The sequence below is a fragment of the Anabrus simplex genome, chromosome 8, assembly GCF_040414725.1.
Source record: "Anabrus simplex isolate iqAnaSimp1 chromosome 8, ASM4041472v1, whole genome shotgun sequence".
Classification (NCBI taxonomy): Eukaryota; Metazoa; Arthropoda; class Insecta; order Orthoptera; family Tettigoniidae; genus Anabrus; species Anabrus simplex.
In genome coordinates, this window is record NC_090272.1 from 237,255,480 (window position 1) to 237,270,478 (window position 14,999).

A 14,999-nucleotide genomic window follows, 5' to 3' on the forward strand; every position below is an offset into this window, starting at 1 on the left:
ACATGTTTTCATATTTGTTGTCTGGTGTTTTTCACACCTTTCAGTGTGCCGGTATTTGGTCTTTTATAATCCCCAGCAGGAAAGGTTTCATATTTGTTCTCTCTTGTTTCTCGCACCTTTTAATACTTTCCTCTCATCTTTAGAAATGAAATGAAATGGCGTATAGCTTTTAGTGCCGGAAGATCCCAGGACGGGTATGGCTCGTCAGGTGCAGGTCTTTGGATTTGATGCACGTAGACGATCTGCGGTCTTTAGAAATGGTAGCTAGGTCTATAGTTTTCACTGCACCCGCGGATACAAGACGTAAAATGCCCTTATGTTGGAAAAAGTCGTATCTAGTGTTTCGATGTCCCTGTAGTGTTGGATAGTTTTTATTCGTATATTCATTAGTATGATTTCTCACTTAACACATTCTTTTTCCTTGTCCCCTGCAGACATGTTTTAACGAGGTTTTGCTGTAATAACATTGTCATTAAAACGGGGCTTCTCTTTTATTATAGCAGCTGTGGTCAGATGTGTATCAGAGTCCGACATCTCAATTTAGCCCTAAGTGCCCACGCTCTAAATTCCTCTTCTACCTTGAATCGTCCTTAGCAAGCTTATGACATCTTTTTCATAGGTTCTTAATGTCCCATAACCAAAACTACTATGCTACTATGGACAAAATACAGGAGTCCTACTCATTTGAGCAACTGATGGACAAGAGAAAAATTCATTTAACCACAGTTTCCACAGCTGGTTGTTTCTGTCCATAAATCAGCAATAATTGGCAAATAAATATTAGAACTTTTCGTTCTATTTTTGACATTTCACTTCATTGTATGTAGCAGTTTGGAGGAATATTTTGGTAGTTGTTTTAGAAATTATAGTTAGTTTTATAACAACATGCTCTTTTCAGGAGACGACAAACGGATAAAGATCTGGGACTTGGCTGCTGGAGCCATGCTCAAAGAATTCAAAGGACATACACATGCTGTAGTTGATCTGTCTTGGAGCCAGAACAATGAATACGTGGCATCTTGCAGTCTTGATGGCACAGTACGTCTGTGGAATGTACTAATACCATCTAAAAATCCTCTCAGGTATGGTATCAGTTCGGTTATACCTGAGCCCTCACTGAGCAGGCAGTCTTGTCTAGACTTAGGGTATTTTGTAATAACTCCAACTTTATTCTGTTTTCGTCTAAATACACCCACTCAATCCAAGGTTACAGCCAATACGAAAATAAAATGTGCTGCAGTCAGTGCCATTTTGTTTTTCCTCGCTACACTATGAGGACGTCATCAGTGGGTGCGATTGTTATATTTTGTTATCTTTTGTGTAATTATTTCCTGTACACCACAGTATATGTCACATAGCTCTAGGTTGTATAGTTTCTGAGATACAAGTGTTGACCACTCCGTGTTGAAACGTGTAGTTTGCCTTCTTCATGCTTAGGCCAAAACATCTGTGTTTCCGAGTGTTAACATATGATGAGACATATGAAGGAAAGTTTATGAATGCTGGCACGTAAGGAGAAATATTCAAAGGATCAAATACAGAAGTTTTAACAAAATTGTTAGGCTTGTTATTAGATTCATACAGGAGAAACAAAATTGGATTTATCCAGATAGTAGAACTGTAGTTCTTAGATTTACTGTAGGATTTATTCAATATTCTTAGTTATAGTTACCTAATTTGCTTGTAAAATGCTGTCCAAAGATTCAGGGTTGTCTTACATTTGAGCTAGTACGATAATGATTCATAGTAATAATAATAATAATAATAATAATAATAATAGTAATAATAATAATAATAATAATAATTATTATTATTATTATTATATGGCCTCAGCTACCATGTGCAGACATTTTAATTTGACGCCATCTGGCTGTCTGCTCATCAATTTCGATGTTCCATTTTACTCTAGGCCTACTAGATGGCAGACCGAGTAAACCAAAACTCTCTTGGGCGTCTAAGGCTGAGATTTAATTAATTTTGTCAGGTAAACACCAAATGTGTCACCAGAGATCTTTTACATGCCGACATTGTACAACATGGAGTGTCAATTGGACTTTTTTTCCGCCCTTCAAAAATCCAACTACTCTTGCCCGGTTTGAACCTGCTATCTTGGGATCTGGAGGCTGACACTCTACCACTGATCTATAGAGGCAGCTGGTAATGATTCATTATCATGCAGCACCTGAAGTAGAAGATGAACATGGATGACTCTGTTCATCGGAGCTATTTCCAGGATTTCGTTCACCAGTATCTGGACGCGTAACTTGTCTTCACAGTTCTGAGATAGAAGAGGATGCTGAATGCTCTTTCACCTCCAGCAATGTCAGCACCAAGATCTCGCTTCCTATAACCTATCTCAGATAACCTGGGTGTCAACAATAACAACTCCGGTGACATGCACGTTGTGGTACTGCTAACATAAAAAAATCAGTCAAGAATCCGTGAGATTGATAGATAGTTCGAATAACCCGTAATTAACACGCTAGGAAAAGAATACAACATTTAAACAATCACCAGAATGAATCAAGATGATGTTCAGTATAATTCTGAAGATTAATACACTCACCAAATTAATCACTGGGAGAAAGGCAGTTAGGTATTCAATCCCGTTGATAGGGCTATTGCCCAGTTGCCAGATTCCCTAAGTGCAGATCAGGAGCAAGCAGTTCTCCTTGCTGCCACTGGTAATCGCTTATCAGACACCTAATACTATTTCATCGATAGAGCAGTTTAATTAAATTTAAAACTTTCTACATTTTTAGTAGAATAATTATGGTTCATTTTTGAGGAAGCACATTCAATCATTCGTGAAAAATAAAGATTCCCTGACGTTTGTCTCATTTCACCTGACGTAATGTTTATTACAGTGTTATGGGCTGTAAAATTGTCAATCTAAACATTGAATGTTCTACCCTGTCTGAGAGTTGGCTGCAAAAATAAATTTTAGAGTTCTGAGAACCTTCATATACTATTGCCTGTACAGTCAAGCTAAGCCTTACTAGAGTATCTTTGTACTTGCTGTTGACCAGACATAAAAGATTTAAATTTATGTATCACCAGAAGATTCTATAATCAGAAAGTAGGGTAATAAAAACTATTCAGTGAAATCAGCATGAATGTTGGAATCTGTTTCATGTAACATTACAGAGTTGGTGAAACATCCTGTAATTTCAAGAATTTAAGTTATAGTATTTTGTATATGCAAATGTATGAGCTTTGTAATAAATGCACCTCAATTGATTTCATGTGAAGGGTAAATTTTTCAAGTTGTTTCTTCATGTGTTCTGACTATTCTTATGCTCTTACCAGTTATCATTTTTATTTGCAGTGATTCCTCAAATGATCTGCTGCGAATGCACACAATAGTGGGTTCTCGACCGCTGTCTATTAGACATTCATACTCCAACATCCTGACGTGTATAGCTCTCTCGTAACGTACTTTATGATAGTGTAACATGTTCCCAGTGTATTAAATTATTTTGACCCAGAAAGGTAATTAGTCTCTCCTAATGTACTTTATGAAAATTTTGTTGTGTAACGTTATTCCCAGTGTATTGAATTATTTTGACCCAGAAAGGTAGGTAGTGTACAAAACACATTGCAGTATGAACAGAAACTAAGAATGTGGCAAACATATTTAAGATAGCATCACAATGAGGTTCAGGTATTTTAGATGGAATTCTTTGTTGAGAAAGGAATTAGGAATGTGAAAGACTGTCAGAAATAAAAGCATTTTACCACTGATTTGTTCATTGATGTGGTAGGTGAGTGTAGATGATTTGATATTATGTGTTTAGACTTTGCTGCCAGCAAACATTAATTTCAAGTGTGAAAATAGATAGGTTCTTACATGCTACGAGAGTAGCATTCCAGCATAAAATGGAATTCCTTAGGAGTGTGTTAGGAAATACAAGAAAACACTAAGAAATGATACCAGGAAGGATATTGTAATAGAAAAGTTGAATGACCAAAGTGAGAAGAATGGACTTAGATGATTTCGACATGTCAAGGGAATGTAGGAGGGAATGGTACTCAAACAGATGATGGAAGCTGAGTTTGAAGGAGGGGAGAGCAAGATGGACTTGATCTAGACCACTGTAAGGAGAAGGCAACTGGAATGGAACAGAATTAACGAGCAAGTGGCCGTGTGGTTAGGGTCGCACAGCTGTGAGCTTGTATTCGGGAGGTACTGGGTTCGAACCCCACTGTCAGCAGCCCTGAAGGTTTTCCATGGTTTCCCATTTTCACACCAGGAAAATGCTGTACTTTAATTAAGGCAACAGTCACTTCCTTCCCACTCCTAGCCCTTTCCTATACCGTCGTCACCATAAGACCTATCTGCGTCGGTGCGATCTAAAAGAAATTGAAAAAAAAAAATGGAACAGAACAGAATTACAGAAGGATAATGGCCGAAGAAGAGAGGAAGGTGAAGAATTATCATAAATTCCCCAACCTGGGTGGAGCCAGATACAGGGAAATGATGATGATGATGATGTGACAGGTGCAGAATAAATCAAGTAAGGAATATAGAATTAATAAGTGGTATAGTACAAAAGATATATAATATTTTATTAACTGAGTACAAGAGAGAAAACTAATGTCGATAATATTGAAGTTCTTTATGTATAGGTAGGACCGTAGAAAGTGGTGAAGTGCTTCATTACCAGCAGGAAAATACTTAAAAAATGGTATGAAAAAGTGCTAAATAAACAAAAGAAGAATGTGTAAAGCTTTAAATAAAGTTGTTCAGTGAACTGAGATAATTTTTAATGCATAATAAAATTCCTAATTTATAAAATTTATATGTATTGAATAGGTGATAAAACAAACCTTATAGCATCCTACATGGCTATTTGTAGCCGAGTGCAGCCCTTGTAAGGCAGACCCTCCGATGAGGGTGGGTGGCATCTGCCATGTGAGGTAACTGCGTGTAATTGTGGTGGAGGATAGTGTTATGTGTGGTCTGTGAGTTGCAGGGATGTTGGGGACAGCACAAACACCCAGCTCCCGGGCCATTGGAATTAACCAATGAGGGTTAAAATCCCCGACCCGGCCGGGAATCGAAGCCGGGACCCTCTGAACTTATTAGGTTGGGCAGCAGGAATTTAAGATAGTAACGTTTTGCAGCAAAGCACAATTTCTGTGTAGTGAAATTTGTTCTTTTCCAGCCAGTCCTCTAACTTGAATACATTCCTTTTCAAAATCACTTCTGATTTTGTCGGTACATTCTTAACCATACATTGATGTTCAAACAAAATTCATAACAATTAGATTTTTTTGAAGAAATGCAAATGTAATGTACAAAAACGGTTTACTGCTGTTCATTATGTGTTTCACTCTCTTTGGTTGGTAGTACTGCATAAATGAATGTTGGAGTGGCAGTTTTCTCCTTTCCCGGTCGTTACTTCGCCACAAAGACAGTGCTTAATGAAACTTTGCGTACAGTACATTCTATGATACTATATCTGTGACTTTTGAGTCGTTCTTCCTTTCCACTAGTTTTTGTTTTCGAGATTGGTAATGATCATATATTTGTCTTCGTGAAAGGCAAGTACAGTTTTGAAATTTACTTTATTTTGCTTGCTTTTGGACTCTTGATGTCCATTTTTATTGTTTCAGACTCATAGTTATTAATGTTATTTCTGTTATGTGTATCTGTTGTATACCTAAAAGGGTCTACTCCTTTCGTTATAATTTACTAGAGGATGGTTACCTACTCACCACCACCGCCAGGTATACCTAATTAACTGTGATTACTAGACTAGTTTTAGCTTATAGGCTGCTGGCAGCATACACCTGTGATTGTCTGTTATGTCCCTCTGTTTCATGTTTTTTGTTTTTCCTTCCCTTTTTGCTCCATAGCTTGAACTGAGCATTGCTCATAGAATTTAGTAGTGAATTGTACCTATCCAAATAAAACATAATGTTTTAAGATGTACAAAGTTGTATTGTACTTCAGTACAAATGGTTGAGATTCATGTTTTTGTTCACACTGCAGTGTAAATCTGTCATTGATATTATCATAGACCCTGTGTGGTCTCAGAAATCACTTATTGTAACAGTTGTTCAGAATCAACTTAAGCCACTGAAGCATTAAACGTATGTCCAAGGTTTGTTTCATGACTGTGTTATATCTTCTGAAAAGACAGCAACAATGTAAATCCACTCTTACGTGTTTGAAGGCCTCTGTTCCTGTATTGTGGGTAATTCCTTAACAGCCCAACATCTGTTCAGCACTTTAAAATAAGGCCTCTGATGCCTCCATGTCACCACGTTCGGGAATGTCGACCCTACGACAGTTCAGCAGTTGCTGGGTCTCAACTGTGACTAGCCACCACTGTACACATGTCTTCGGTAGACAGTATTCAGTAGTGAGTGACAAAGGTTTTCAAATATACTCCATTTACTCACCTGTTTGGAAGATACAGCATGGTTGCCATAACCTATAGAACAGTCTCTGTGTATTGAAAGTGATATTGAACGCATTGGATGGGTAGGTGTACATTACATTGTTAGAAAACTCAGAAACTAAAGGTCTCTCTTAACCTTCAGACAAAAGAACTATATCATTTGTCATCTTCAGCTACAAGACAAGGACTGGAAAAATTAGAGAATGAATTTCCAGGAAGTCATTAGAAAAGGTGGTAAAGAGCCCAGCTTATGTCATCTCAAGAGTGCTGCATCTTGTGCTAACCATCTGACTATATAGCCCTCATTACTTTCTATTGGCCACCCGTGTTAAAGCAAAAATTGTAAAAGTGTATCATCCATTATAGTATATGAAGGACGTACTATATTGTTTTAAACTTTATTTTTTTCTACCCAAATGAAGTACATTACACATCAGTTGTAAAGTCCACCTTCCCAACATAATCTCCTTGTAACTGTATGGACTTTTCCCATCGATGTTTCAGTCTCTCCAGACTTTCCTGAAACCATTCTTTCGGAGTGCTGTGTACCCATGCCTGGACAGCTGTTTCCAGTTCTGCAAAATCCACAAAATGGTGACCACGCAGAGGTTTCTTCATGTTAACGAACAGGTGATAATCACTTGGTGCCAAGTCAGCAGAGTATGGTGGGTGTGACAGCACCGTAAATACAATTTGATCATTGGCAGCGGTGGTCTTTGAAAGCCATGAAGTTGGCTGGATCTTGATCATGGCGTTGCAAAATTTCTCTGCACACATCCACATGCCTCTGCTATTCGTCTGCAGACAAGAGTCTAGGCACCCACGTGGATGACACCTTCCCCAACTCTAAGTTGCCGTGCACGATTCACTGCAGGGTGTTTCGGCTAATTCCCATGCCTGCCTCTATTTCCGTAAATGTAATACATTTGTTTCTTTGGATGGCCTACTGGGCAGTGTTGGCTGGTGTTGACACTGTCACATTCCTTCCAGAACGGGTTCCCTTGTCCACCAATGTGCGCCCTATTTTCCAACCTTCCACCCAGTTGTAAACTGTTTTCCGTGATGGCGCATGTTCTCCACAGACTGCCATCAAGCGCCGATGAATTTCTGCAGTGGTCACGCCTTCTTTCCATAGGAACAAAGCCGTATAGCGCTGTACCTGACGGTTGCTTTCCATGTTGTCTGCTCCTACGCTGGCATTGTCGTTATGAAATGGCTATGATGAGTGTGTTCATTGGCCCCTATGCGTGTGCCGCTACCAAACAGTGGAACTGGACACTAGTTACACGTCACCACCTTCGAAAGTGAAATGTGAACCATATCCGGACGTACAGAAAATAAAGTGTAAAACAATATAGTTCGCCCCTCGTACATTATACAAGTTCTTTTGTGACATAAATTGGTAGATGTAAGGTTGTACAATGAAAGTTCATTATTGTGAATGCTAAAATATGACTTGCGTCATGAACTCGGAGAACTAGAGTAGAGGGCTTTCCACAAGGTAGTTATTAGGACCTTTACATTTTCTTATGTACATTGATTAAAGAACTGTAATTACAGATATGGCTTTTTGTGGATGCTAGAGTATACTGTTTAGAGTAATACAGCACATCTGGATTGTGAGCAACTGTGAAAAGGCCTCAACAAATTTGTGAGATAGCAGCAGATGATGGTATGATTGTAAACGGGGTGAAAATTCAGGTTGTAAGTTTCACAAAATGGAAAAGTCCTTTCCCATGGTTTAACCAAGAATACATCTAGCAAGTTGTTGAGACGAGTCGGTTCTTGTACTACTTGTGTAAATCCTCCCTCCCAAATTAACTTATTTGCCAGTTTCTGTTCATGGGCTTCACTTGCAGCTCCATTCCATTCAAATTCAGGCAAGTTTAGATCTCCCCCAATTTTTACCATATCATTATTATTGTTTTTATGAGTATAATCTATTATTTTCTCAAATATTTCCACGTCTCTTTCTTCTCTTCCAGGCGTATATGTTCCTATAATTCCCACCTCCTTCATATTATCACAAACTAATTTTATCCCTAATATTTCATCCCTTTCATCGGTAGACCATTCATGTGAACAATAAGTTTCCTTCACCAGAATAAACACCCCCCACCCTTTTTATCTCCTCGGTCTCTACGATAGACTGTATACTCTTCTGGAAACACTTCTCTATTACCTACTCCTTCTCTCAACCATGATTCTACTCCTATCACCACATCAGTCTCATAAGATCAATGTACCGAATTTTAATTGTTTATTTACTACACTCTGACAGTTTACCAAGAGCAATCTCAGACCCCCTTCCTCCCTAAAACTTGACTGTTGTAATTGGGTAACATTTGACTCATGAGTTGAGAACGTCCCTGGAACCCAGATCTTTGTACGTAGATCTTGATTTAAGGATCTGGGTCTTCTGGCAAGGTTCCCTGTATATGCCAATTTAGTGGTATGGGTTTTCTTAAGTGCATATTAGTTTGCAAATCTCTGTTGATAATTGTAATCCATGCCTAGTAAACATTTGCCTGCCAAGACCTAAAGTATTTACTACATAGACATTTCTAAAACTCTTACTTAATCTCTTGATTTTTATATTTACATCATGTACAGCTTTGTTCACACACGAGTCTTCTATAAGGTCATACCTGGGTGGCACATTAACTACAATTACTTTTGAGTCAGGTAGTTTCGAAATCTTACCTCTGAGGGTCATAATTAGTTCCTCACCTTCATTTGCAGCAATGTCATTTGTACCGCTCACAATCACCACGTAGTTGTCCTTCTCTAACACAGGATCACAACTTGAAAGGACGTCTTCAGTTTTGGCACCTGGTTTTATTAGCTGTAAAACCTCAGTTTCTGGATTATGCAGCTCATCCTTGATGCCTTCTGCCATACCCCACCCTTGACTGTCTGCGTAGAGATGAATTTTTGGCGATCTTGACTTCCAGTTGGTTTTCTTCTTCTGTAGGTTACTTCCACTGGGTTTAAAATTATTCTGAAAACTTGATGTGTCTTCTTGTGGAACTTGTTGCAATGACTGAAATCTATTTTGACACTGCAAAGAGTTTTTTCCCGGTTTTAAGTTGTACGTAGTTTCTCCCATATGTTTAACATTAGGCCTAAAATGGCTACGCGTCACTTCCATCCATAGCGATCTTTCTACTCCACTGTCTTCTTTACCTTCCAGTTTCTTTATTCTGACCTTTAAGCTTTCATTTTCAAGTTTCAGAGCACATAAGACTTCTTGTAGCACTCCTAAAATCTTAAGCATAGATTCCTAAGTCTCTCTTTCTTGTTGTTCTACCTCACTATCAGTTTGTTTACACTCGGGACACAGCCACACACTTTCTTCAATATCAGACCTATTTACAATATTTGCACAACGAAAATGGTACCATTCATCACACTTACGACACAGAATCCCATTTTTAACTACTCTTCTACATTTGCCACATTTTTCATTGCATCTTACACCATTATCCACCACGGATATCACAGACTCGCACGCAGTAGTCACCATCTTGTCAGTTGTCGTGCAGAATAAAGGTACCCTCTGAAACATGGATTATCTATTTATTGTTTCAAAGGTGACTCTAGTTCCTTTATATGGCTTACAGTACATATTTTATTTAGAAAACAGCCAGAAAGTTAATTTTCTAATTTTTAAGACATGTTTCTGATTCCCTTGTTATATTACTCGGAACATGGTTACTTTAAAACTAGTGAATAAGCCTGGAATCTTTCACCATGTTTAACATCTCGTAAGTTACAGATTTGAAATTATTTATCTGTTTATTTCACTCTGAAAAAGTATGTGAGGTTTATTATTTTATTATCTGATCCATGTCTGCATTTGCCATTGACACAGGATCTATTAGATAAGTGCATGAACACCGTCTGACAGGAAGAGTAAGAAAATTCAAAGAAAGAGACCTACCAAATGGAATAAAACTGATTTCTGATATAGTGGCTCTTGCAGCTGATACAGGAGGTAAATTTAGTTTGTATGCATCTGGCTATCAACAAGGGAAGGGCTGACTGGCAAAACCTCATTAGAAATTGTTCTTGAGAGAAATGAGGACAACCTGTACAAAATTGGGAATCTCTTTTTTTTGCTATTTACTTTACGTCGCACCGACGCAGGTAGATCTTATTACGACGATGGGATAGGAAAGGCCTAGGAATGGGAAGGAAGCGGCCGTGGCCTTAATTAAGGTACAGCCCCAGCATTGTCCTGGTGTGAAAATGCGAAACCACGGAAAACCATCTTCAGGGCTGCCGACAATGGGGTTTGAACCCACTATCTCCAGGATGCAAGCTCACAGCTGCGCGCCCCTAACCGCACGGCCAATTCGCCCGGTGAATTGGGAACTGACACTGTTGTTAATTTCATGAACACCCAATACAAAATCTTTCAGCTCTGATTTTGTTGTTTATCTCTGATTTTTCATGTCATGAGAAAGGTGCCAGATTGAGAAAGTTTTGAGGTTAACAACAAAGCAAGCAGCCGAAGTTTTGCCTGCTGTGCTTGCAAAAAGAATTGTCTCAATGTGGTGTTTGAGAGACCTGCTTCAAGTGTGTCTATTTTACATCCATAGGCAAACTGCATGTCTTGGTGTGAGCTGATGAGAACAATTTAGGGAGAGTTTGAAACCTCACGTCACTGGGCAAGTTGCCACACAGTTAGGGGCGCGCAACTGTGGGTTTGCATCTGGGAGATAGTGGGTTCGAGCCCCACTGTCAGCAGCCCTGGAGATCACTTTCTGTGGTTTCCCATTTTCACACCAGGCAAATGCTGGGGCTGTAACTTAATTAAGGCCACGGCCGCTTCCAATCCACTCCTAGGCCTTTCCTATCCCATTGTTACCATAAGACCTATCTGTGTTCGTGCGACGTAAAACCAATTTTAAAAAAAAAAGGAAACTTTATGTCAGCATACAGCCTACTCCAGTCACATAACACCAATGGGTTTGCAGAATGCTTAACGTCTCCATCCGATGGATGAATCGTTCTCAAGATCATCATATGCTCTTGCTTCATATGAACCCGCCCAATAGGTTTGGAATTTAACCCAAGCTTTTGGCACACAATCTTGTGATTAGAAATTGTACCACCAACTCTCCTACTCTGACAGCCAACATTCTTAAGGTGAAATTTTTTCCAGCAGAAATTGAACCAGTTGACCACGGTGTTGGACCGTGGCCCCAGCCAGGCATAGGGCATAATAATAATATTTATGTACCGTACAAGTAAAGATTAGAGAGAAATAGAACACATTATGTTGGTCAGTAGCAAAATTTCCTAAGGTCTCATTAACACAATAAACAAAGCAAGTAATAAGATCCACCTTTTCAATACTATATATTACATGAGAATTTTTACATTTCTGTTAAATCGTCACGTATATGAACTTTTGGTACCGGTTTCGACAAAACTATATGTCATCATCAGCGTAGTATAAAAGTATACAAAGACAATAAAATACATTGAGCCGGGCTGAGTGGCTCAGACGGTTAAGGCGCTGGCCTTCTAACCCCAACTTGGCAGGTTCGATCCTGGCTCAGTCCGGTGGTATTTGAAGGTGCTCAAATACGACAGCCCTGTGTCGGTAGATTTACTGGCACGTAAAAGAACTCCTGCGGGACTAAATTCCGGCACCTCGGCGTCTCCGAAGACCTTAAAAAGTAGTTAGTGGGACGTGAAGCAAATAACATTATTATTATTATTATTATTATTATTATTATTATTATTATTAAAATACATTGATCGTGACCCTATAATAATATCATGATAGTAAAATTAGAAATATACATATTAAAACTGAAGTAATATTTACATGTATAAGCTGATAGCTGATAGTCATTAATACAATAGTGGTGTATTTAAAAAGAATGACATGTTAAAAGAAATGTTTATTTTTTGCAGTAAAATATAATGATGAGCTTTTGATCCTCACAGTTCCTCACGAGTATATACACAACAAAATGTAGAATATTCTAATAGGGCTTCAACTTGCACTTAACAGAAGGATTTTAGTACAATGCCCAATATAACCAAGATAAATTAAGTTTATATGTCACTGCAGGTCTTATTAACAGTCAGACAGTTCTAGAACTAACGGTCCGGGCTGAGTGGCTGAGGCGGTTGAGGCGCCGGCTTTCTGTCCCCAACTTGGCATGTTCAATCCTGGCTCACTCTGGTGGATTTGAAGGTGCTCAGATGCATCGGCCTAATGTCGGTAGATTTGCTGGCACGTACAGGAACTCCTGCGAGACTAAATGCTGGCACCTCAGCATCTCTGAAAACCGAAGAACTAGTTAGTGGGACGTAAAGCCAATAACACTATTTATATCTAACGAAATTATAATAGTCAAAACTAGAATTTCCTAGGGAGAACTTTGTCAGAGCTAGAATTTGCATATAAGTTTGGGTTTTTATGGAGTTTGCATTCTGACTGCAACATATAATAAATATTTCTTCCACAGGTAATCAGTAAATATGTAGATTACTTTCTGATTAATAAACACATGGGTTTTGTATGTGATGAAATGGACAGATAATTTGCGCATTTTCTTTTGAAAAATTAAGACAGACCAGTTCAACACATGGCTAGAAAGAAGAAAATGGCCAAACTGATTAAATGATTTAAGACATAATAAGTTTGGATGAAAGTAGGTACTGTAGTTTGTAGTAAGTTTCAATGTAACAAAAGTAGAGAGGATCAGCTAATTTGAAAACTGTACTTTGTTTCTTTATCAGAGAAAACAAGTGAACTAATGACAAAGTAAACATCTTTTAAAAATTAATTGTTAAATTTGAGTGCTTCGTGATGCTATATTCTCTATGTAGCATGAACTGCCTCGAAGTTTCAAAATAAAAAATAATTTTCATCATTCATTTTCTTATACATATTGTTCCTGCATGTTTCTCGATAAACTGTCTAGTTTTATCAGTTAGGTCTTGTTATTTTTGTGTGTTTTTACATACATTGCTACTATAAATAAGATAGCAGCCATGCAAAATTTATCCACAGCCATTTTTTTTAAATAATCGGGTGTAAAACAACAGCAACAATAATAATAAATGGAAATTGTGATGAGAAAGGCTGTCCACACATGGAAGGACTGTGGTAATTTTTTTTCAGGTAGCTATGCTAGACACCTAAAGGGAAAGCTGGGTCTTATCTTTCTAGCCAAAAACTATTTTATGAACTTTCATTGTATCTCTTTATATTCCCCAAGAAGAAAAAAGGCATAGTGAATATTTTGTATGAGAGAAAATTGAAATTAGCATATTGCTAATAAGGTCTTGTTGTTTTAGAATTTGCTGTGGAGTGCATAAATTTTTTTTTTATATGTCCTTTACTCTTGCTCTGAATTTATTGTATTGTATATTTTGTGAATTTGTAATAAATATTTTTGTAGAAATATGTTATTCTTCATTCATCCTTTCCTTACCATTTTCCTGTCCTTTACTTCCAAATGTCACAGAAAATTTAAACCCAATGTATACAGTGGGGGAAGTAGTGGGAATCTATCTCACTCCTACTCATAGTTTCCCTAGTACACTTCTTCAGTGATGCCTACCTATGACAGCTGAAGATAGATGTGTTCAGGATTCAACCAGCCTTCAGGCTGAGTACGCAGCATACATATAGTGTTACTGTAAAAGAGATAGCGGCCATGCAAAATTAATCATAGCCTTTTGTGGTATTATTCAGATGTAAAACAACAAAAATAATAAAATACAAAAATTCAACAAGTAGCAGAATTTAAATACCTTGGAAACATTGCATGTTCAGATGAAGACAAAGACCTTCAATACAAAATTGTCTTAGATTTCCCATAATTATCGAGTTTTTAAGAATGAATACAGTGAAATTATTTAAGATTATATCCAGAAGATCAGTCCTAAGATTTGGAAGTGGCAAGATGGGACAAAAGCAACATCCAAGCAGGAGAAATGAAGATTTGAAGACCACAAGCTACACAGACTGCGGACACTCACCCCTACCTTCTGTACGGTTATTTATAATGTCCCTAACATCCTGCATAAAGAAAACTCCAGAATATATCTTGATATAATCTGAAGCTCTGGTTATATTTTATTTTGACTATTTAGCTAATGACTATGAAATTAAATAAGTAACTAGTTGTCTGTCGCAACAATAGCTGTGAACAATAAAAATGAAACTGATGATACAGGAAGTGTGAGAAAAGTAATGGAAAATATACTGAACTTCAGAAGACCACCTATTGCCTTTAAACTTACACTGTTGTCGTGACAATACATATGAAATTTTTGAACCTTGGCAATTTATAGAATTTTTATAAGGAATTTTATTTGCAAAACTTGAATCTATGTCATAAAGCTGGCCTTATAATTCTCAACTATTTTCAGTAGGCAGCAAATCTAAAGTGCAGCTATGAATCATCCCTTGATTAAAACAGTAAGGACCTAATCCTGGGATGTGGCTATGGTTAGCAGAGAAGGGTACAAAGGACCTTGTTCTATTATCTGTCCTCCATAATCATGTAGCATCATACCTTTAAGTATGCCGTTTACTTGAGGTGGTTGTAAATA

General features: G+C 37.8%; 1 protein-coding gene across 1 annotated transcript in view; it reads left to right on the top strand.

The window, feature by feature from the left end:
* LOC136878753 (TAF5-like RNA polymerase II p300/CBP-associated factor-associated factor 65 kDa subunit 5L) overlaps nucleotides 1-4,855 on the top strand; it is a 79,088-nt gene extending 74,233 nt beyond the window's left edge. Inside the window, exons 11-12 of the mRNA XM_067152210.2 lie at nucleotides 899-1,082; nucleotides 3,329-4,855. Of these exons, the coding sequence (XP_067008311.2) occupies nucleotides 899-1,082; nucleotides 3,329-3,434 (290 nt within the window). The 3' untranslated portion in view covers nucleotides 3,435-4,855. The remainder of the gene's footprint in view (nucleotides 1-898; nucleotides 1,083-3,328) is intronic.
* The last annotated feature ends 10,144 nt before the right edge of the window (nucleotides 4,856-14,999 follow it).